Below are 25,786 nucleotides of genomic sequence, written 5' to 3' on the forward strand. Positions count from 1 at the left end.
CTCTGATCTCCTCTCCAGTGTTTGACCCCCTGGCTTGGCTCACGGACTGATTACCAGTGTTTGGCCCCCAGCTTGGCTTATCACTTACCTGTGATTGACCCTCAGCTGGCCTCACCACAGCCTCCAATCTGCTCTCCTGTGTTCTACCCTCATCCAGGCTTTTACTATTATCCAGGTTACTCCTTGTCTCAAGCAAAGTCTCCAAGTGATCATCAGCTCAAGCCTTCTCAACTTGCTGGCAATCCGTGCTTCTTTGAGCCCTATACCTCCTGTACCATCTTCAGGGGTATACTGTGCTTGGCCGCAAGGGGAGCCTCTCTCAGCATCTTAGCCTCGGAAAAGGTACCTGACAGTACAATCCAGCCATGTCAGAGGCTGACAGAGTTGGCTCCCCAATCGAGGCTCTGTGCCAGCAGGCCACCACCCTCACTCAGGCAGTACAAAGACTCCTGGAAGGCTACTTCCAATTGGAGGGTCATCTGCAGCACCTGACGGTCTCGCCTGCTCCTGTAGATTCAGGTCCATATTCCAATACAGCATCCTCCTCTTCCCCACAAGGCCGGGCAAGCTCAACTTCCGCAGTAACGGTGGCACCCCCTGAACCAAGAGTTCCTACAGCTGAACGCTTCCTGGGAAATTCCGAGCCTTCAAAAATGCTTGCTTGTTCTATCTAGCCCTCCAGCCCATAACCTTCCTCTGATTCTGTAAAGGTGGGGTTCATCATCTCCCTGCTATGCGAGGAACCCCAAGCATGGGCCCATAACTTGCTTGAACAAAAGAGACCTGTATTGAACTCTGTAGACACCTTATTCGAAGCAATGGCACAGCTCTGACAATCCACAGCGCTCAGTAATGGCAGAAGCCTCTCTGCATACCTTGCTTCAGGGTAAACTACCGGTAGAAGATTATACCATTGACTTTCGAAGATGGTCTGCTGACACTGGGTGGAACGAGGCTGCTCTCAAATGCCAATACCGACAAGGTTTCTCAGAAATCCTCCAAAGATGAACTGGCCCGATTCGAGCCACCCGCCACCCTAGAAGGCCTAATTCAACTTTCCATAACTTGACAGGCGCCTGCGGGAGCGGCAGTCTGAACGCTTTCAAACCTCTCGTCTTACTTGGATGTTACCCAGGATTCCACCTTTTCGTTCTCCCTGGCCTAGTTCTTCCATTCCTGTCTCAGAAGGTGAACCTATGCAGTTGGGTCTGGTCTGCTCTCCACTCACGCCCGATGAGAAACAACGCAGTCGACAGGCCAATCTTTGTCTATACTGTGGAGGAGCCTGCCACTTTCTATGTAACTGTCCTGTGAGGCCTAGTAAGTCGCACCAACCACTTCCAATAAACTTTCAGGTTGTTGGTCCTTTCTCTTCTCACCTTATCCTCTGTCTCCCTACAGGTGGCGGAAGAGGTGGTCCGGCTCTTGGCCATCATTGATTCAGGGGCATGCAGCTGCTTCTTAGACTTTTCCCTGGCCAAAAGACTCTGTATCCCCCTCCAGGGCAAGAAGCAAAGCCTTCGAGTCCATTTAGCCGATGGTTCCTTACCCTGTTCTGGACCCATTACTCAGGAAACCAGACCCATCCTCACCATCACAGATTCTGGTCACCAAGAGTTCATCTGTTTTGATGTTATATGCTCACCCATGTTCCCCATCATTCTGGGACTTCCATGGCTACAGGCCCATAATCCTCAAATTGGATAAAGAAAGAAATATCCTTTCCCTCTCTTACAGCATTGCTTTGTCCCAGCAACTCGGCCAACTGTTTGACTGTTCAGTCAATACCAAATACTCATCAGAATGTCTCCACAGCTTACCAAGAATTTCTGGATGTTTTTGATCAGAAAAAAGCAGACCATCTTCCACCCCATCGAGCTTATGACTATCCAATCGAACTGCTACCAGGAACTGAGATTCCGTTTTGGCCGGATATTCCCTCTATTAGAAATCGAGTTGGATGCCTTACGAGAATATAGCGATGAAAACTTTTAAGGGGTACATCCACCCTTCTTCCCCAGCTGGAGCTGGTATATTCTTTGTTGAGAAGAAAGATGGTACTCTCAGACTTTGTGTGGATTATAGGGATCTTAATAAGATCACCATTAAAAATCGTTACCCACTACCTCTTGTCCCAGAGATTCCGAACTGCTCGGATCTTTACTAAGCTGGATCTATGTGGAGCCTACAATCTTGTTTGAATTTGAGAGGGAGATGAGTGGAAGACTGCTTTCAGATCACGGTTTGGTCATTTTGAGTACCTTATGCCATTTGGATTATGCAACGCTCCGGCTACCTTCTAACACCTGGTAAATGACATCTTTTGAAAATTCCTTGACAACTTTGTTATAGTCTATCTACACGACATCCTCCTTTTTTTTTTTTTCTGTCACATTGGAACTCCACCGAACCCACGTAAAGAAAGTACTTGCAACTCTCAGGGAGCATGAACTTTACGCCAAGGCAGAAAAGTGCGACTTTGAGTAAACAGTCATGCCGTTTTTGGGATTTGTTATATCCACTGAAGGAATCGCAGTGGATCCACAAAAAGTAAAGGCAATTCTGGAATGGCCAGCCCCTGTAGACAGTGTCCAGCGATTCGTGGGCTTTGCTAATTTTTTATAGGAGGTTCGTGAAGGGGTTTTCCGCTATAATTTTGCCCATTACCCAGTTGACTCGCCAGCAGTTTTGGTTTCGGTGGTCTCGAGGCGCAAATAGCCTTTGATAAATTGAAAAATCTGTTCACTTCTGCTCCACTACTACAGCACCCAGATCTGGCCTTACCCTATGTTTTGGAGGTAGATGCCTCGGTGATAACTACAGGAACAGTCTTGTCCTAACACTAAGGACCTAAAGGCTCTCCTCCACCCTGTAGCCTTTGCCTCTCAGACGACTCCAGAGAGGAATTATGACGTGGGCGACCGTAAATTATTGGCCATCAAATTTGCTTTGGCGGTATTTGCTGGAGGGGGGCTGCTCACCCTATCATGATTTTCACGGATCATAAGAACCTGAAATACCTCAGAACAGCAAAACTGAAATGTCTAAGAAGCCCTTTCCCAACTGTTTCCAGATGCCCCTGAGACAACTGAGCCCAGTACCATTTTATCTGCACAAAACTTTGCTCATCCAACCTGATCTGAAGACAGAAATCGGACAAGCCTCCAGCCAGTGCACTGAACCTGAAGTCTCCTCCCTGAAGAATCAAGATGGGTTGCTATGGTTTCAGGACAAGATTTTCATTCCTCAACAAGTGAGACTCCAAGTCTTTTTCAGAACCTTCCATGACCACAAGCTTGCAGGTCATTTTGGGGTACAGAAAACATCGGACCTTATACAGCGCTCCTTTTGGTGGCCCAGTTGGAAGCAGGATTGTAAGAATTATGTCAGTTCCTGTACCACGTGCTAATGCAACAAAGGGTCCAATGCCAAGTCCTGGGGTCTATTATGGCCTTTGCCCATTCCAGAACAGCCTTGGAGGAAGATCTCCATGGACTTTATTGTTGACTTGCCTCCTTCTGAGGGATTCACTACCATCCTGGTGGTAGTGGACCGCATCTCAAAGATGGCACATTTTTTACCAATGGTTGGCAGGCACAGGAAATATTTTTATCAAAGATCATTAGATTGCATGGGATTTCCGACACCATTGTTTCCGACGGAGTACAATATACAATATACCTCCAGGTTTTGGAGAGATCTTTGCAAATCCTTGGCAATAGAAGTATCTTTCATCAGCATACCACCAAAGAGCAATGGCCAAAGAACAAATCAAACCTTTGAGCACTACCTACAGTGTTTTTGTACCTGTTTACACACGGAAGAAGGGACACCTAGTCTTGCGGAGTTTGCCTATAATTCCTTGCATACTGCCACCAACCAATCCCCCCCCCGGGCAAATTATGGGTTCCATCCCTCCTTTTTACCCAATTCTATACCAAAAGCTTCGGTACTTGTGGTCCAGGATCAGATAAACTTCCTCCAGACCAATTGCCAGCAACTCCGGAAAGCCATGCAACAGGCCCAAGAAAATTATAAAAGATACTACGACAAAGAGACAACCCTTTTTTCAAAGTAGGAGATGAAGTATGGCTGTCTGTAAATCTTAAAATCTCCTGCCCATCACAGAAATTAGGACCATAATTCATCGGGCCTTTCAAGAGAATGATAAATCCAGTGGCCTTTGAATTATCGCTACCTGCCTCTGTAAATCTTAAAATCTCCTGCCCATCACAGAAATTAGGACCATAATTCATCGGGCCTTTCAAGAGAATGATAAATCCAGTGGCCTTTGAATTATCGCTACCTGCCTCTTACAAGTGTCAACCAGTTTTTTTTTGTTTGTTTTTTTTTTTGTCTCGCTACTAAAAATGGTGGTCCCTGTGACAGACTCACCCGGGATTGAATGCAATCCTCTTGCCGACCGATTTTATGGGCCCTGGCATTTGGGGGAATGGTGCTCTTTGTGAGCTGAATGCCTGGGAACCCTTGAGGTGGTATTACTGTGGATTCGGGTCCTGGTCCCCCAGGACACAGACTCTGGGGACCCTGGATTTGCCATATTAGAAATAGTGGCTGATTCATAATGCTGGGACAGATACTGTTAGGTGGCTGGAATTGACATTAGCATCTCCTGTCTGTCTGTTGCCTTCTAGAATGTGTTTATTGTAAATAAGTCTGGTATGGGATCTAAGAGTCATTAGATCCCCATTGTTTGTGCTAATTAACTCTGCTATTGTGTGAAGAAGAGTTCTGTGTTGATTTGTGATAATGTTGATTGTGTTTTCTGAGCTACAAGATGGCCAGTCTGGCCTAAAGGTCATGACTGAGTCATCTAGGCTGTCTAAAGGGATTAGTTAATTAGCCCATGTTAGGTTTCTGGTCACAGGTATATGTTCAGAGTAATATGAGCAGGCATGCACCTCCTCTTTTACTGTATAAAAGAGCCTGTATTCCTTTCAATAACAGAGATTCCTGTTTGAACTTACATACAGCCTGCCTGGTGTTTTTGTTCTGAGCTTTCACAACTGGATTAGAACGGCACATAGCTGTAGTTCGAATCCTGGAGCATCGGATGACCGAACCATCAAGCGTTGCGATCTGCAATCTGATTCAATAGCCGCAGAGGAGTGTCGGGAAAGTGGAATCGAGCGAGCAGGGGCTCGTTACAGTCTCAAGTCCCTTTACCAGGATGGAAGAATTGCCACCACCTCCAGTTCTGGTAGAAGGTGAGGCGGAGTTTGAAGTGGGAGCCATTATGGACATTAAGTACAATGCCTCATTAAATGGAAGGGGTATCCCCCCAGAAAATTCCAGGGAGCTCTCTCGCAATGTGCATGCTCCACGTCTTATACAAGCCTTCCACAACAGACATCCAAGAAAGATGGCTAGTTTGGGCATCTGGAGGCTGCCCCTTGGGGGGGGGGGGCACTGTCAAAGTGTTCAGAGGCCGTAGGAGTACTGCCAATCTTGCCAGTAGAAGAAATGGGTGCCATAGGAGCATAGTGTGATAGATGGTTCCCCCCCGCTGGCCTATAAAAGGCTGCCTCTGTCTGATCTGACCCAAGTTGCTGGATTGTCTTCAGCTCTTCCCTGTTCCTGTGTTATACTTTGAAGTGATTCCTGCTGTGACCTCAGTTTGCCTCCTGACCTGCTCTGATCTCCTCTCCAGTGTTTGACCCCCCCCCCCCCCCCCCCGCGGCTTGGCTCACAGACTTTGCTATACTTGCACCTCATGATTACCAGTGTTTGACCCCTGGCTTGACTTATCACTTACCTTTGACCCTCAGCTGGCCTCACCACAGCCTCCAATCTGCTCTCCTGTGTTCTACCCTCAGCCAGGCTTTTACTAGGGTCCAGATTACGCCTTGTCTTCTCAAGTAAAGTCTCCAAGTGATCATCAGCTCAAGCCTTCTCAACCTGCTGGCAACCTGTGCTTCTTTGAGCCCTATACCTCTTGTACCACCTTCAGGGGTATACTGCGCTTAGCTGCAAGGGGAGCCTCTCTCAGCATCTTGGCTTCGGAAAAGGTACCCGACAAACACCAAGCCACCCTCATCAGAGTTTCTAATGATGGAAGAGTACTCTTTAAGGGTATCTAAAGCATCCCATTCTAATGCTATAAGGTTATCCACATGGACGTTAATGGAACCTCTATTAGGGCCCTGTGCTAATCTAGAAAGTTCTTTTTCTACCATCTTTTGAAATTGAACGAGGGCTTTAACTCTGGCGTTAATGGGATAAAAATCTGATTGCTGTCTGAAGGGCACACATACAGACGATGTACACTCCTCCCCAACAGCAGAACCAGATTCCTCCCACAACTCCTTTAGATCATTGACAGCACATAGTTCATGGAAACCTGTAGATGCACTACATGGAGGGCTGGCGGACATGGGTGTGTCCTCTACCTCATCTACATTGTCCTGAAAATGTTTACGTAATGTCAAATTTCTTGCAAATGTATTAATATCTAATATGGTTTCAAATAAACAAATGTCTTACAGGACAAATTAAGACTCTTAGACAATGACAATTCAGATTCCGTTAGTCCTGCTAGATAAAATAAGGACATTGTGTATCATTTGTGTTTCTGACTCCTCAAATTGTAAAGACTTCTTCCTCCCCCTGCGCCTCTTTCCTCCTCTCCTGGTCCTTTTTTGATTTTTTTTTTTTTTTTTTTTTTCTTTTTTACTTTCTTTTTTTTTCTCTTGTAGAGCCACACGTCCCCCATTTAAACAGGGTTCAAAGGCATGCCCAGAACTTACACCAACATTGTCATCACCCAGGGATGAATCCGAGGCAAATCTAGCCAGGGTATAGTCAATGATTGCATTCTCTGTATTGGAGAAAGCTACATGTCTTCCAGAGGTGCCAGACTGTGAAGGCTTCCTACATCTATATGAAAACTGGGTTTTTTTCCCAAATATAAACAATTTGATTCATAATCAAAACTATCCCTAAGTAGCTTCTTTCTTTGAAATGATCTTTCTCCATGTGATCCAATTTGTCACTCAATTTCATGTCCAAAGTTCATAGTCCAGCATGCAGGGCTCTCCTCCTTCCCCTTTCATTAGTGGCTTTTATGTTACTTGGGCTGTTTATCTCTCTAGTATTCTAATTTTTTTAATTTGCCTTACATCCATATTTATAAAGTAGGAATATATAATTATATTGTCATTTAGGTCTGGCTGTACCATATGTTTTTATCTTGCATATTTTGTGTGTGTATGTGTGTATAATTTATTATTTGAAACTGAGCCAGAGATAAGGGGATTATTGGGGTGCCAAAAGAAAACTAAAGTATATAGAATATAAAAGTATAATGTTTTATTAACACATTTAAAAAGATTTGTACAATATTACATATCAAAAGGTGTGCACCAAACTGGGGAAAATTAAAAACCATTTGTAGCAATCTTACAAGACCTAGCCTAAGAGTGTGGTGAATGGACGGAAAAATCATAGTATATAATAGCGTTAGCATGGTGTCCTGAAGTCCCCAGCGGGATGCTATTATATACTATGATTTTTCCGTCCATTCCCTGGCATTATCCAATTGTCATTTTTGAAGATATTATTCCAGCCTATTGGGTGTCCTGCCTTTCTCCTTCTTTTTTGAGAATTATACACATTGTCCTCTTATTTGCCCCCTGCAGCCTCATATTGTGCCTTGATACCCTGGAGTTGCTCCAGGATCCCTCCACGCCTGCCCCTGGTGACCAGCAGAGTTTACAGTAGCGATACAGGTACAACCAACTGTCCCTGAGGAAGCCATTTCAGGCCAAACATGTAGGACTTCTGATTACCTGCTTACAAGATTGGCCACCACGCTCTTAGGCTAGGTCTTGTAAGATTGCTACAAATTGTTTTTAATTTTCCCCAGTTTGGTGCACACCTTTTGATATGTAATATTGTACAAATCTTTTTAAATTTGTTAATAAAACATTATACTTTTATATTCTATGTACTTTAGTTTTCTTTTGGCACCCCAATAATCCCCTTATCTCTGGCTCAGTTTCAAATAATAATTATATATACACACACTATATATATATATATATATATATATATATATATATATATATATATATATATATATATATATATATATATATATATATATATATATATATATATACATTTTGTATTACTTTTACTTCGTTATTTGTCTTTGAAACGCAAGATTTTGATTGTTTTTAATAAGAACATGGTATTGAATTGGTTTATTAACCACCTGTCGCCCCCATGGGGGAGGGTCTGGCTAGGTATAAATTACCAGTTCATAGATGAAACAAATGGGCTTTGATAAGGCACAATTCGTGTGCGAAACATGTAAGCCGTGTCTCCCTTGCTTGTACATGTAGTGCTCCTCATGTTCTTCATGGTTTTATGTGAATAAAGGCATGCAGCCATCCGGACTTTCCTTTCATTGTTGCTTCAGCTGCATCTGGGTGAGCACCCTGCGGTGAGGAGATTATACGGTTGGAGCCGGCTCACCTGTGAGCAACGTGGACCTCTTGTATGGTGGTGGGAGTGTCATGGTCTGGGGCTGCATGAGTGCTGCCGGCACTGGGGAGCTACAGTTTACTGAGGGAACCATGAATGCCAACATGTGCTGTGACATACTGAAGCGGAGCATGATCCTCTCCCTTCGGAGACTGGGCCGCAGGGCAATATTCCAACATAACAACCCCAAACACACCTCCAAGATGACCAATGCCTTGCTAAAGAAGGGAGACCTATATAAAAGGGACCAAAAAAGCTGCGCACCCCAAAATAGATTTAACTAAAGGATTTTGGATTCCCCAGTGGGGCTTTAAAACAGCAAAGTACAGCATTGTGAGAATCATAGATATTGTGAAAACCGTTTATTGACAGTGTCCAGTAAAGTCATGTTTATATAAAGTCTAATCCAATGATAAGTTCATACTCCATAAAACGTCAAAAGTACATTTATAATCCGTAAAACTGCATTAACACATCATTACATTACATAGTGTAGTAAAATGCCGAAGCCCCGACGCGTTTCAACCTATATGCGGTCTCTTCAGGGGGCACATCTGAATCTATAAAATAGTACAAATATTCAGAATTATAAATATTTTCTAGAAAAATGTCACATTAAATGAGTCGTGATGATGGATTTTACCATTAGGATGAAGTGAATGTTGTCTGATAGGAGCATTAGGAGCCATTGAGGTCCGAGTGGTACGCAGGCCATCCCCACCTCCCCAGACGGGGAGAGAGCCAGCCCTAAGGGGCTTACAAGGAGCCACACTAATACACACCCCCCCAGGGGGGGCGAAGGAGTGCACACCTGCAACAGACATCCATAGATAGCCATTAATAAAGTAATATACTAGTATTTAAGTCATCATTGTAAGTATTAATTTGTGTGAAATAAGGTGATGTGATTCAAGGGAATTGATGTTTTACCCTGTGCTGTGTCATAACCCGTATAGGTTGTATGAAGTATATAGAGCTTGCTGGCTAACAGAAACCAGGCTGCAGTTATTGGGGAAAAAAGTGCCGTCTGTCCTGGCCTGCATGGGAATTCTGTTTAATTGGTAAACATTAGGTCTCTTATATACTTGGGCTAAGGCTAATGGGATAATCCTATGCAGGTGCAAGGCTCCCCCACTCTCCCAGGATCATGACGTATGGGCCGCCAGCGGCAGCCCGCGTGTGGCTCCCTCGGCGTCCCGGAAGACCCAGAGGTCCCGACCACCGTCGTCATCTCCGTCGCAAAGCATGTGACATCATGACGGCGTGCGCACGCCGGGCCCTCGCGCACGTGCACACTGCCATAAACACTCCGGAGGTGAACACGGGACGCCGCAGGCAGGGTGAGGCTAGCCTTGGCGTCTGGTGACAGAAGCCAAGTGGAGCATGCATAGGGGCACATGGAAATTCCATACGCCCCCACCCTGCCAGGAAGTCCCAAAGGAGCCAGGCTCCTCCCCGAGGGGGGGAGGTACAACTGCACCCACCGGAACTTGCAAAAGTACCCTCGAGCACTCATAAAACACATTTAAAAAAACATCTTAAATGGTCATGGGATGTACCAAAAGGAACAATAAATGTTCAGTGTTACGGACAGGAGCAGAGTGCCAAGGCCATAACTCCAGATTCCTGCATGAAGTCCAATGGAGTTTAGTCACAAACTGCAGTGTGAGGCATTTGAGTATCATGCAATACAGGGGTCTATTCCTCCTGGTGCATGGAAAGGGAAAGGATTGGATCTCAATTTGGTTCCCCATAAGGGAATGGGTATGTCATCCCAAACTTGGGTTTACCCATTAACAACCTTAATAAGGACAATTCAAGTATGTTCAAGAGTTATGTATATACTAAAATTTGCAAATGCAGGAATCTGAAGGTGGCAAGAGACACACTGCTCCTGTTTTGATCTCTGATCTGTCAAAGCGGGGAAGGGGTATTTAACCACCCAAATAAAATTGGAACTAAAGGGAGACATATATAAAAGGGACCAAAAAAGCTGCGCACCCCAAAATAGATTTAACTAAAGGATTTTGGATTCCCCAGTGGGGCTTTAAAACAGCAAAGTACAGCATTGCAAGAATCATAGATATAGATATTGTGAAAACAGTTTATTGACAGTGTCCAGTGAAGTCATATGTTTTATATAAAGTCTAATCCAATGATAAGTTCATATTCCATAAAACGGCAAACTATCAGACAACATTCACTTCATCCTAACAGTAAAATCCATCATCATGACTCATTTAATGTGACATTTTTCTAGAAAATATTTATAATTCTGAATATTTGTACTATTTTATAGATTCAGATGTGCCCCCTGAAGAGACCGCATATAGGTTGAAACACGTCGGGGCTTCGGCATTTTACTACACTATGTAATGTAATGATGTGTTAATGCATTTTTACCATTTTACGGATTATAAATGTACTTTTGCCGTTTTATGGAATATGAACTTATCATTGGATTAGACTTTATATAAACATATGACTTTACTGGACACTTTGTCAATAAACTGTTTTCACAATATCTATATTTATGATTCTCGCAATGCTGTACTTTGCTGTTTTAAAGCCCCACTGGGGAATCCAAAATCCTTTTGTTAAGCCTTGCTAAAGAAGCTGAGGGCAAAGGTGATGGACTGGCCAAACATGTCACCAGACCTAAACCCTATTGAGCATCTGTGGGGCATCCTCCAGCAGAAGGTGGAGGAGCGCAAGGTCTCTAACATAAACCAGCTCCGTGATGTCATCATAGTGGATTGGAAGAGGACTCCAGTGGCAATCTGTGAAGCTCTGGTGAACTCCATGCCCAAGAAGGGTTAAGGCAGTATTGTAAAATGATGGGGGGGGGGGAAGAGAATATCAGGTTGAGATCAGGACTCTGTGCAGGCTAGTCCAGTTCCTTCACCCCAAACTTGTTCATCCATGTCTTTGTGGACCTTTTTTGTGCAGTCTTGTTAGAACAGGAAGGGGCCATCCCCAAACTGTTCCCACAAAGTTGGGAGCATGAAAGTGTTAAATGTCTTGGTATGCGCTTCTGGAAGAATGGTCAAACATTTCCATAGACACTCTTAAACCTTGTAGACAGCCTTCCCATAAGAGTTGACGCTGTTATAGTTGCAAAGGGTGGGCCAACCCAATATTGAACCCTACGGACTAAGACGCCATTAAAATTCATGTACATGTAAAGGCAGATGTCCCAATACTTTTGGTAAGTGTGTGTGTGTGTGGTGGTGCTGTTGGCGCGAAAATCCGAATCAGCAGAGCGGTGTCCGAGAACAGCGTGTGTGACTGCTTGGGGGTGTGAGTGCGGACACAAATGGGAAACATAAGGGGAATACAAAGACACTGAATTTCAAAAGGGCCAACTTTCCTAAACTATGATCCTTGCTAGAGGATAAAAATTGGGATAAAATCTTAGGAACAAAAAAAACAGAGGTAAAATGGGTATGCTTTTAAGAGCATATTAAATAGGGGCATTAGCCAGTGCATCTCGATGGGAAATACATTTAAAAGAGCTAATAAGTCCTGGGTGGCTTAACTCCAACGTAAAAATGCATATAAAAGCGAAGAAGGCCTTCAAGAAATACAAGGCTGAGGGATCATCAGCATTCCTACATTACAAAGAGTGCAACAAATGTAAGGGTGAAATCAGGCCGGCTAAGAACATGAAAGGCAGATAGCGGAGGAAAGTAAAAAAAAAAAAAATCCCAAGAAATTCTTTAAGTACATAAATAGTAAGAAAGGGAGGTCAGATCATATTGGTCCCAGGATGATGAAGGGAATCTGGTTACTAAGGATGGAGAGATGGCGAAGGTTTTAAATTTATTCTTTTTTTCAAATATAAGTTTATTCAGACATGAGAAAGGGCATTGCCCCAGAGTATTACATTTATTCTCCTCGGTCTGCACGAGGGAATTGGGGCGGGGGGGGGGGGGCTTCAGTAACCAAAACTGCAATGTTTATTCTCATGACATGTCACAGGAAGCACCCTCATGGCTAACAAAGGACAAAATTAGAAACCGCCTTGAAAAACATAATATTAAGTCACCGAGACCAGATGGAGGGTCATTAAGGAACTCAGTCAAGTAATTGCCAGACCATTGTTCCTAATTTTTACCAATAGTCTACTGACTGGAATGAGAGCTGCTGATTGGAGACAAGCCAAGGTAGCACTAGTATTTAAAAAAGGGGCAAGATGCATCCCTGGGAATAAGACCAGTTAGCCTAACATCAATTGTATGCAAGCTCTTGGAGGTGATAAAGGACCATATACAAGATTTTAGTAATGCCATGCGGTAATGTTGGCAGTAATCGGCGTGGATTCATGAAGTGGATTCTTGCCAAACCAACCTATTAACCTTCTAATGAGGTGAGCTGCCATCTAGATAAAGGAAGACCCGTAGACGTGGTGTATCTGGATTTTGCAAAAGCATTTGATAGTTACCCCATAAAAATTTACTGTACAAAGTAAGGTCCGTGGGCATGGACCATAGGGTGACTACTAGGATTGAAAACTGGCTACAGGGACAAGTTCAGAGGGTAGTGATAAATGGAGAGTACTCGGAACGGTCTGGGGTGGAAAGTGGGGTCCCACAGGGCTCTGTCCTGGGACCAATCCGATGTAATTTATTCATAAACGATCTGGAGGATGAGATAAACGGCTCAATCTCGGTATTTGCAGGCACTACTAAGCTTAGCAGGGTAATCATTTCTCTGCAGGATGTGAAAACCTCGCAAGATCTGAACAAACTAATGGGGTGGGCAAGTACATGGCAAATGAGGTTTAGAAAAATGTAAAATAATGCATTTGGGTGGCAAAAATATGAATGCAATCTACTCTCTAGGGAGAACTTGAGAGGAGACGCTTGAGAGGGGATATGATTTCAATGTACAAATACCATACTGGTGACCCAACAATGGGGATAAAGCTTTTCTGCAAAAGGGAATTTTACAAGACATATGGCCATTCACTAAAATTAGAAGAAAAGCGGTTTAACGTTAAACTGCGTAGAGGGTTCTTTACTGTAAGAGCGGCCAGGATGTGTAATTCTCTTCCACATGCAGTGGTTTCAGCGGGGAGCATTGATAATTTCAAAAAACTATTAGATAAGCACCTGAACGACCACAACATACAGGCATATGCAATGGAATATATATATATATATATATATATATATATATATATATATATATATATATATATATATATATATATATATATATATATATACATACATACATACATACATACATACATACATACATACATACATACATACATACATACATACATACATACATTGCCTTGAAAAAGTATTCATATCCCTTGAAATTTTCCACATTCATTTTTGTCATGTTACAACCAAAAACGTAAATGTATTTTATTGGGATTTTGTGATGGACCAACACAAAGTGGCACGTAATTGTGAAGTGGAAGGAAAATGTATACTTTTTTTTTCTTTATTTTTTACAAATATCTGAAAAGTGTGGCATGCATTTGTATTCAGCCCCTTTACTCTTATACCCCTAACTGAAATCTAGTGGAACCAATTGCCTTCAGAAGTCGCCTAATTAGTAAATAGTCTACCTGTGTGTAATTTAATCTTGATATAAACAAAGCTGTCCTGTGAAGTCCTCAGAGGTTTGTTAGAGAACCTTGGTGAATAAACAGCATCATGAAGGCCAAGAAACACATCAGACTGGTCACTTTATGGGAAGATGAATGGAGCCAAATACAGGGCAATCTTAGAAGAAAACCTGTTGGCGTCTGCAAAAGACTTGGGGCAAAGATTCACCTTCCAGCAGGACAACAATCCTAAACGTAGAGCCAGAGCTACAATAGATTGTTTTTGATCAAAGCATATTCAGGTGTTAGAATGGCCCAGTCAAAGTTCAGAACTAAATCCCATTGAGAATCTGTGGCAAGACTTGAATTGCTGTTCACAGATGCTCTCCATCCAATCTGACAGAGCTTAAGCCATTTTGCAAAGAAGAATGGGCAAAAATGTCACTCTCTAGATGTGCAAATCTGGTAGAGACATCCCCAAAAAGACTGCAGCTGTAATTGCAGCGAAATGTGGTTATATAAAGTATTGACTCAGGGGGGCTGAATACAAATGCACAACAACTTTTCAAATTTTTTTGTAAAAAAATGTAACTATCATTTTCCTTCCACGTCACACTTATGTGCCATGTTGTCTTGGTCTATCACATAACATCCCAATAAAATACATTTTGTTTTTGGTTGAAACATGACAATGTGGAAAATTTCAAGGGGTATGAACTTTTTCAAGTATGTATGTCTACACACTCCTGTTTAAAAATGTCAGGTTTCTGTGATGTAAAAAAAAAAACTAGATAAAGATAAATCATTTCAGAACTTTTTCCACCTTTTTTTAATGTGACCTATAACCTGTACAACTGAAATACAAACTGAAATCTTTAAGGTGGAGGGAAGTAAAAATTAAACCTAAAATAACATGAATGTGAACACCCTTAACCACTTCCCTACTGCCCATAGACATATGACGTCTGCAGGTGGGATCTCCCATCCTGGGTGGGCGTCATATGACGTCCTCTGCTTCCCGGCGGTATAGGGGGCACGTGCATGCCGCTGGAGCACTCGGGAGCCGATGCGTGTACCCGGCGGCTGCAATGTCTGCCGGGCACCCGTGACTTCTGGTGACAGAACAGGAACATGGATCTGTGTGTGTAAAGGCACAGATCCACGTCCTGTCAGGGGAGAGGACAAATTGTGTGTTCCTAGTATATATGAACGCCAATCGGTCTCCTCCCCTACTAAGTTCCCCCCCCCACAGTTAGAATCACTCCCTAGGTAACACATTTAACCCCTTGATCGCCCCCTAGTGTTAACTCCTTCCCTGCCTGTGGCATTTATACAGTAATCAGTGCATATTTGTAGCACTGATCACTGTATAAGTGTCACTGGTCCCAAAATAGTGTCAAGTGTTCGATCTGTCCGCCACAATGTCGGTCACGATAAAAATCGCAGATCACCGCCATTACTAGTAAAAAAAAATTAATAATAAAAATGCCATAAATCTTGCGATTATTTTTGGTTAAAAATTTAGAAGAATACATATCAGCCTAAACTGAGGCAAGTGGGTTTTTTTGTTTGTTTTTTTTTTATTGGGATATTTATTTATAGCAAAAGTAAAAAATATTCCTAAAAAAAAATACAAATTTTGGTACAGTGTTGCATGACCACGCAATTGGCATTCAAATTGTTACAGTGCTGAAAATTGGCTTGGGCAGGAAAGGGGTGAAAATGCCCTGTATTGAAGTGGTTAAACGAATACTTTGTTGAAGCACTTTTTTTGATTTTATTACAGCACTTAGTCTTTTTTGGGTATGAGTCTTTCAATATGTGCCATTCTTGACTTGGCAATATTTGCCCACTCTTCTTTGCAAAAACACTCCAAATCTGTCTGAGGGCATCTCCTGTTCACAGCCCTCTTCAGATCACCCCACAGATTTTCAATCGGATTAAAGTGTAGGCTCTGGCTGGGCCATTCCAAAGCTTTAATCTTCTGGTGAAGCCATTCTTTTTTGTTGCTTTTGGATGTATGCTTTGGGTCGTTGTCATGCTGAAAGATGTTCCTCTTCATGTTCAGCTTTCTAGCAGAAGCCTGAAGGTTTAATGCCAATATTGACTGGTATTTGGAACGGTTCATAATTCTCTCTACCTTGACTAAGGCCCCTCTTCCAGCTGAAGAAAAAAAGCCTCAAAGCATGATGCTGCCACCACAATGCTTCACGGTGGGTATGGTCTTCTTTTGGTGCTGTGCAGTGTTTTTGTGCCAAACATATATCTTTTGGTATTCTGGTCTGATGAAACCAAGGTTGAAATTTGTGCCTTAACCCATTTTCCCACATACTTTTGGGAGACTTCAGATGTGTTTTTGCAAAGTGTAGCCAGGCTTGGGTGTTTTTCCTCATAAGAAAAGGCTTTCGTCTTGCCGCTCTACCCCCTAGGGCAGACATATGAAGAATACAGGAGATTATCACATGTATCACACAGCCAGTACTTGCCAGATATTCCTGCAGCTCCTTTAATGTTGATATAGGCCTCATCTTTCTTTTTGTCCTCATTGATTTTGGAGGGACGTCCAGACATTGGTAATGTCACTGTTGTGCCATATTTTCTCCACTTGATGACTGTCTTCATTGTGTTCCATGGTATAGTTAATGCCTTGGAAATTCTTTTGTACCCTTCTCCTGACTGATGCCTTTTAACAATGAGATCCCTCTGATGCTTTGGAAGCTCTCTGTGGACCATGGCTTTTGCTGTAGGATGCAACTAAAAATGTCAGGAAAGACCTACTAGAACAGCTGAACTTTATTTGGGGTTAATCAGAGGCACTTTAAAGTGGTTGTAAACCCTCCTTGAGAAGTTTTCCCAGATGTAATCAATAAGCACTGTACACATTGCTCTTTATGGATTGATCCTAACCTGCTCAGTTTGCTTGTAATCTGTCAGGTTAATTTTCATGACATCAGTGCCGCATGCGCATATTCCCCCTCATTAATGGGCGCGCTCATTGTGCCGTCAGTCCATTCATAAATGTGCATCTTCTCTCTGCGGCACTGTTCAGAGATCTCACAAGATTAGTGTCATTCAGTTCCTGAAACACCCCATGTGACTAGCAATGTCACGGGGGGGTGTAAACATCAGCACATTACAAAGCATCCCAGAGCAAGAAGATTAGTCTGATTATATAATCAATTGCATTTTACAGGATTAAAAAAGCCCTACACAGTTATCAAGTGCTGAAATATTTGCCCACTTGTCCGTGCCTCGATAAGCAGGAGATGGTTGCTATAGCAATCTCGAGTGAAAATGAGGCTTGGCTGCAACATAACAGAGCATGTGCGAGATAACAGCAGAGAAGAACGGGAAGGGCGGAAGTAATCTACACTGCAGCCTCGGAAGACAGTAGCTGAGATGGTGCTGGCTGCTATAAGGAAGCATGATTTTACAACCACCTGGGAAAACGATATCAAACATCTGAAGGGGCAAAGAGTAATACAGAATGTTATGGGAATCTGTAGCAGACTGGTTTTTTTGAGGAGCATTTGAGGTGCTGAGTTTACTTCCTCTTTAAATGATGGCAGGTGTGTACTGACTCCGATTTAGCATGAATTTGAATGCGATTCCTTAATTCTGAACACGGCTGCATCCCCAATTATAAGAGGGTTGCACACTTATGCAACCGCATTTTAGTATTCTAACTTCCCACCCCCAAACGATTTCAGTTTGTTTTTCAATTTGGTTCTACAGTTTATCCCTTTCATGACTAAGCCTATTTTTGAAATTTGGTGTTTACAAGTTAAAATCCGTATTTTTTGCTAGAAAATTACTTAGAACCCCCAAACATTATATATATTTTTTTAGCAGAGAATCTAGAGAATAAAATGACGATTGTTGCAATATTTTTTATCACACGGTATTTATGCAGCAGTGTTTTAAACGCAAATTTTTGGAAAAGTGACACTTTCATGAATTTTAAAAAATCCAAACAGTAAAGTTACCCCAATTTTTTTGTATAATGTGAAAGATGATGTTACGCCGAGTAAATAGATACCAAACATGTCACCCTTTATAATTGCACGCACTCGTGGAATGGCGACGAACTACGGTACCTTTGAATTTCCATAGGCGACGCTTTAAAATTTTTTTACGGTTACCAGGTTTGAGCTACAGAGGAGGTCTAGGGCTAGAATTATTGCTCTCGCTCTGACGATCGTGGCGATACCTCACATGTGTGGTTTGAACACCGTTTACATATGCGGGCGCGACTTCCGTATGCGTTTTCTTCGCTGCGCGAGCTCGCGGGGACAGGGGCACTTTAAAAATTTTTTTTTTTTTTTTTTATTTTATTTATTTTTGTACTTTATAAATTGTGTTTTAAAATTTTTTTTTTTTTTTTTTTTTTTTTTTTTACTTTTATTGCTGTCACAAGCAATGTAAACATCCCTTGTGACAGTAATATGTGGTGACAGGTACTCTTTATGGAGGGATGGGGGGTCTAAAAGACCCCCCATCCCTCCTTTACACTTCAAAGTATTCAGATCGCCGAAAACGGCGATTCTGAATACTGTGTACTTTTTTAAATTTGGCGCCATTGGCAGCCGAGTAAACGGGAAGTGACGTCATGACGTCGCTTCCGCATTTACAAGAAGAAGGCTGGAACGAAGCCACTCGCAGCTTCGTCCCAGTCCGCCCCCAGCCGCCGAAGGCAGCGGAACGGACACCGGGCCTCCCGATCGCACGGGAGGCCCGGTAACAGCGGCGGGAGGCGGCGGGAGGGGGGGGATGTCCCCTCCCGCTCCTCCGGTATAACAACCGAGCGGCTTTTAGCCGCATCGGTTGTTATACTCGGGTAGCCGATCGCCCGCTGAAAACAACGGTACCGGGATGATGCCTGCAGCTGCGGGCATCATCCCGGTATAACCCCGGAAAGCCGAGTACGCATATATGCGTTCGGTCGGTCGGCGGGAAGGGGTTATAGGTCACATTAAAGGTGAAAAAAGTTCTGAAGTGATTTCTTTGTAAATTTTTTTTTTTTTTTTTTTTTTTTTATATCCACTGTATTTATGAATGTAATATTTTATTCATAAACCTTTCGGACCCCCTTCACTTTTTTTTGTTCAACTTGTTATGTTGCAGGCTGATACCACAGATTAACCTTTTTGCTGCCGGGCCCTGTGCTCCACTTCTAAACGCGCGTCACCAGACAATTTTTCCCTTACAGCTTTCAGAGTTTGTAAAAGACCCCCCCCCCCCCCGCAATACTTAAATGTTTATCAAAACAATATTTTCGCTAAAGATACACTAAAATCATCATTAGCAGATACATACACTAAATATAAAAGCTTAACCTGTATTGAGTTAATACAACAAAAAGATAGCAGCGTGGGATACAATTATTCAACAATAAAACAGTACATTTACATGTTAAAATCTTGACATCCATCATAGATTGTAGAAAAACTACTGCAGAGCTGTCAGTGCATGTCAGCAGTACATAAAACTCTAGCCGGCAAGACAGAGACCTGATTCTGACAGCTGTCAGAGAAGCTGCCAATCCTGCTTAATGCACTGGGTATCGTGGAACCCCCTACGTGCTTGTAAAAGATGGGGGGGGGGGGGGGGGGGGGTTAGGGGCAGAAACCTGTTTCGGAGGTACAATGCACCTATGTAAAGAGTGTGGATATATACAGTGGGTATAGAAAAGAATCTCCCCCTTTTTAATATGATCACATTTTGTTGCGTTGCAGCCTGAAATGAAGACACCGTTTTTGTTTTATCTAGCTGTAGTTACTCAGTGCAACTTAGGACATTCAAGTGAAAGATATAACACCAACATGTCAGAAAAAAAATGTAAAAATTCAAAAACAGAATCGTGGAGTTGGTCAAAGGATCACCCCACTTATGTCAGTATTTTGCTGAACCACCTTTTACTTTAACTGCAGCCTTTAGTCTGTTAGGATATGTCTCTACTAACTTTGCACATGTAGACTTTTGCAATACTTGCACACTCTTGCGGGACTGCTCAAGTTCAGTTAAATTTGAAGGCGACCGTTTGTAGACTGCAGTCTTCAACTCATTCCACAGATTTTTAATGTGGTTTAAATCTGGGCTCTGCTTTAAAGGGGTTGTAAACCCTAATGTTTTTTCACAGTAATGCATTCTATGCATTAAGGTGAAAAACCTTCTGTAGTGCTGCAGCCCCCCCCCCCCCGTTTTACTTACCTGAACGCTGTCATCTTCCGGCCGGGAACGAGCACTCCAGCTAGCTGGTGTCTCATGTCCTGATTGGATAGATTGATAGCAGCGCAGCTATGGGCTCCCGCTGCTGTCAATCAAATCCAATTATGCAGCACTGGGGGGGGGGGGGTGAGGCTCAGGAGCACGCCCGCATGGGTGTCCACCTTAGGAGAGCCTTCTCTAACGTGGACACTTGATGTGGGGAGGAGCCACCAGCGCCACTGAGGGACCCCAGAAGAGGACCGGGGCCACTCTGTGCAAAACGAACTGACGTTTAAAAAAAAATAAATAAAATAAACAAGGGTTTACAACTCCTTTTTAGGACATTCACCCTTTTTTTTTTTTTTTTTTTTTTTTTTTTTTTCTCCAACCACTGCGTGGTCATTTTTTAATGTGTGCTTTGGGTCATTGTCATGTTGGAAGGTAAACCACCTTCCCATTGACGATTTTCTGGCAGAGGGCAGCACCTTTTCTTCAAGCATTTGATATTTTGCCCCAACCATATTTCTTCTATCCTGACAAGTGCTCCAGTCCCTGCTGCAGAGAAACACCCCCATAACAAGATATTACCACCTCCGTGCTTCACTGTAGGAATGATGCTATATGGATGGTGAGCTGTATTGGATTTCTGACAGACATATCGTTTGGTGGCCAAAGAATTGCATTTTAGTCTCATCTGACCAGAACAGCCTTTTCCATGTGACCTGATAATTTTCAAGGTGCGTTTAAGGTGGTCAGATGAGAATGAAATTGAAATATTTTGGCTTCAACACCAAACAATATGTCTGGGGGAAATCCAATACAGCTCACCATACAAATGGAAGAAATATTTGAAGGTGAGTATTTCAGCAAAGTAAAAAATGTATACTGCGCTGTGAAAAAATACAAAAATAGCAGCCAGCACAGCTGTAGACAAATAAGCAATGTGTATATGTGGAAAAGTGCAGCGCTAATTCTGTAAAATAAACTTTTAGAAAAAAAAGCTATATTGGTGACTAAATAGCAGAAAAACAATAATTCAAAAACAATACATTTCTTTACACTGTATGTGAAATACAGAGAATATTGCTGTATAAATTTAAGAGTCCACATCACTCAAGTGTGGAGAGCAATCCACATCGACAAGTGGGTGTGCGACCCACTTTGATACGTTTAAGCTTCTTTTATTTTATATATGCTATGCGGTACCGAACCTCTGCCCTCTAAGTGAAAGTCTGATTTACACCTTCTACAATCTGATGTTTCGGCCCGTTGATGTGGATTAATTGTCTCGGATCCAGGACTAGTTGCATCTATCAGGTTACCGACTAACAAGCCTGTGTGACTTGGGCGGTGTAAGCCTTCTCAAGTCAACATTCTCTGGTAAGCCTCCTTCGAATAAACGGTGGCGGTGTTTCTGGCTATCCTTCAATATTTAAAGGGTCACATCGGTGGTTACACTTTCCTGTTTGGAGTTTTACGGATTATACTTTTCATCATTTTACTTTTGGACTTTAATATTTTTTTATGATTGCTTTCCACACTTGTCAATGATGTGGATTGCTCTCCACATTTGTGAGTGATGTGGACTCTTAAATTTATACAGCGATATTCTGTGTATTTCACATAAGGTGTAAAGAAATGTATTGGTTTTGAGCTATTGTTTTTCTGCTATTTAGTCACCAATATAGCTTTTTTCTAAAAGTTTATTTTTATTTTACAGAATTAGCGCTGCACTTTTCCACATATACACCTTGAGTATTTCAGCAAAAGCTGGTATTTCTTTTTCTTCATTTTTATCCTGCCATTTTCGGCTGTGGCTTGATTTTAAATGATTTTCGTCTGCTTCAGATCGCTGAATCGGTCCAGGTTCTGGCTTTGCATTATGAATAGGTGGTCCTAAAACCGCAGATGTAAAAGATAGCATGCGTTAGGTTTTTAATTACCGTATGTTGACATGATTTCTTTACAGAATTGACAGGGCACGCTCTTTACAACTTCCTTAAAGAATACCTCTTGTCTGAGGATCAGTTGATAGAAAATGGATATCCCCGACCAAACCCTGAGAAGCCTGGCAGTGCTTTATTACAGAATGCTGGAGGGAAAAATATAAACAATGATGGTATGTAACTGCGCACATAATTTTTTTTTTTTTTATATATATACCACTTAGTCCCTAGTGATTAAATGATGGACTGCATACTCGGTCCAGGTCAGTGACTTAAAGTACTGACATCACTCTGTCAGTATTACAAGAAGGAATCTGGTATTTTTTGTTAGATGAGAAGGGTTGCTCCTGGTCAGGAAGCAGGGGTACAATGTAGATGTGTTAAATCTGAGAGATATTATATTATATTATATTATATTATATTATATTATATTATTTTAATAAAGGAGTATAAAATAGGGCGGTAAAAAAAAGTTTCTAGTCTTAATTCTAATGCTTTATTAGCTCTGAGAAGAGTTTGCTGTCGCTGTGGAGAAATCTATGCAGTGACATTGCAAGGAAAGCATGTACGTAAAGAAGAATGCACATATCACTCTGGTAGAGTTCGTAAACACAGAGGTAAGTACACTTTACATATTGTAATAAATTCGTTTTGCTCCTAAGCTACAGAAATCTACTCATGCATTTTCTTTTTAGTCCCAGGTGGAATGGAAACGCGCTACAGTTGTTGTGAAGCAGCAGTAGGAGCCCCAGGATGCCAAATTGCAAAGGTTGGATAAGCAATATGTCAACTGTAAAAATTGCAAAGGAAGAGATTGGGTCCACATACTTTGTGTATATGGGCTATTTAATACAGTTGGAGCCCTGTCCAAATGTGTACAAGGTGAACAGGATGGAATGGAGTGATATCCTGGATAAGTTTGGATTGTGTATTATAGTTGGAAGTTATGCTATTCACAGATACAGTGTAAAACTGCATTTTTGGTTGTGAAGATATTTATCAGAAAGCTTATCTTGTAAATGAAAGTATAATTTCATATACTAAAACATTACCTTATATTTTTATATTGGTATTAAACACTTGACCGGCCTATGTAGATTTACTGCTACAGGGCGGCCGCTCTGCACAGTCGTGTATATGTACTGTACATGATTCTGCATAATTTCTGGGTAGAGGGCAAGTGCCAGCTGTGCTGTGATTATGATTAGACACCACACAAGCCGGTCAGCGGCTACCAGACAGTGGATGACTGCCGGCACTCGCTGATCAGCAAGGAGGAAGACCGGACAGAGTTCTGCATATGTGAACAATGTAAAGCCCTGTCCTGTCAGTGGGGATGTGGTGATTTGTGTTTCCCTGTGTTGAAACCAACACATCCCCTAGTAAAAGCACCTTACAGTAAACGCACAAACACTGGTTAGGCACACATTTTAACCCTTTGATCGCCCTAAATGTTTAACCCCTTCCCAGCCATATTTTTAGCACTGATAAATATTACTGTCACTGGCTCCACAAAGTGTCAGACTATCAGTCCTAATAATATAATTAGTTCACTGTTCTTACTGGTATAAAAAAATTGATTACAAATTCCAGTGTATATATACCATAAGGTAAAAAAATGAAGAAAAAAAGGGGATATAAAATGGCGCTGCCTAGATGTGGTATGTAATGTTGAAAAGTAAAGATATTGAATAATGTATACTGTCTCTTTAACCACTTCAGCCCCGGAAGATTTGGCTGCTCAATGACGAGGCCATTTTTTGCGATACAGCACTGCGTCGCTTTAACTCACAATTACACGTTCGTGCGACGTTGTACCCAGACAAAATTTGTCCTTTTTTTTTCCCACCACAAATATAGCTTTCTTTTGGTGGTATTTGATCACCTCTGCGGTTTTTATTTTTTGCGCTATAAACAAAAAAGCGACAATTTAAAAAAGAAATATATCTATATATCTATATCTCTCTCTTTTACTTTTTGCTATAATAAATATCCCAATGTAAAAAAAAAAAAAAAAGAAAAAAAAATTTTCCTCAGTTTAGGCTATGTATTTGTCTACATATTTTTGGTAAAAAAACCCGCAATAAGTGTAAATTGGTGGGTCTGCGCAAAAGTTATAGAGTCTGCAAAATAGGGAATAGATTTATGGCATTTTTGTTTTATTTCACTAGTAATGGCTGTGATCTTCTATCTATCTATCTATCTATCTATCTATCTATCTATCTATCTATCTATCTATCTATCTATCTATCTATCTATATCAGGACTGCGATATTGCAGCAGACAAATCGGACACTTTTTGCTATAAAAATGCACTGATTACTGTATAAATGACACTGGCAGGTAAGGGGTTAACACTAGGGGCGATCAAGGGGTTAACTGTGTTCCCTGACTGTGTGTTCTAACTGTAGGGGGGATGGGACTGACTAGGAAGAGAGATCGGTGTTCATACTTAGTATGAACACACAATCTGTCTCCTCTCCCCTGAGAGAACCAGGATTTGTGTGTTTCACTCGCATCAGCTCTGGGAACACGCTTCGGAGGTGTCTTAAAGAGCCGACGTACAGAGCCAACCTGCCGCAGTATAACTGCGGTGGCTGGTCCAGAGCGGTTAAATTTCAAAACACAATTCTTAGTGCAAAATACTATAAAGTGTACAATATCAATTGTACTACATCTACAACAATGGATGGCTAGTGAAATTTAGATCAGTTAAAAGGGAAATGCATAATATGTCATGGAAACTATAATAAAGTGCAAAATGTCCATATAACTTAAATCAATCTGTATAAAAACAGTTAGTCTAAAAATGCACTCCCAATGGTGCTGCGGGGTCAGTACATTTGTGCATTCCACAAACTAGGATCTCCGAAACCTGACGTGATGTAATGGCACTACCAAGCTCTGCCCTTTTCACCTTATCCCACTTTGGGATTTTTGGGGTAGGCAGCAGCCACTTTTTTTTACCACCGTAGCACCGAATATAACATTTAATTATTATTTAATGTATATATTTAATGATAAAATATTTAATGTATATCTTTATTATAGGTAGATGGATATCTCTCCATCATAGTTTGTAGATAAACCAATCAATATACGCTTATTGGGTGTTTGTTGTTTTTGTTTTTTTTTTTTTGTTTTTTTTTGTTTTGTTTTTTCCAGAATATATATTGGCCTAAATTTGACAATTATTTTTTCTTTATTATTAAAAATTGTTTTTTATAGCAGAAAGTAAAAATTTTGTTTTTCAAAATTTTCAGGTTTTTTTTATTTTTTTTATAGTGCAAAAAATAAACCCAGTGGCGATCAAATACCACCAAAAAGCCATTTTTGTGGGAAAAATGATATACATTTTGTTTGAGTACAGCGTTGCATAACCGTGCAGTTGTCAGTTAACCAGTTCCCACCTGGCCTATAACAAAATGATGCCCGGACGGGCCTTTCTTCGATCCGGGTTAACGTCCTAGGACAGTGATGGCGAACCTTGGCACCCCAGATGTTTTGGAACTACATTTCCCATGATGCTCATCTACCCTGCAGAGTGCATGAGCATCAT

General features: G+C 41.8%; 1 protein-coding gene across 1 annotated transcript in view; it reads left to right on the forward strand.

The window, feature by feature from the left end:
* LOC141148420 (RNA exonuclease 1 homolog) overlaps positions 1 to 25,786 on the forward strand; it is a 196,085-nt gene that overhangs the window by 136,534 nt on the left and 33,765 nt on the right. The window contains exons 9-11 of the mRNA XM_073635918.1: positions 22,251 to 22,400; positions 22,731 to 22,844; positions 22,923 to 22,996. Coding sequence (XP_073492019.1) covers positions 22,251 to 22,400; positions 22,731 to 22,844; positions 22,923 to 22,996 — 338 coding nt within the window. The remainder of the gene's footprint in view (positions 1 to 22,250; positions 22,401 to 22,730; positions 22,845 to 22,922; positions 22,997 to 25,786) is intronic.

Source organism: Aquarana catesbeiana, linkage group LG01 (genome assembly GCF_042186555.1).
Source record: "Aquarana catesbeiana isolate 2022-GZ linkage group LG01, ASM4218655v1, whole genome shotgun sequence".
NCBI classification, from domain to species: Eukaryota; Metazoa; Chordata; class Amphibia; order Anura; family Ranidae; genus Aquarana; species Aquarana catesbeiana.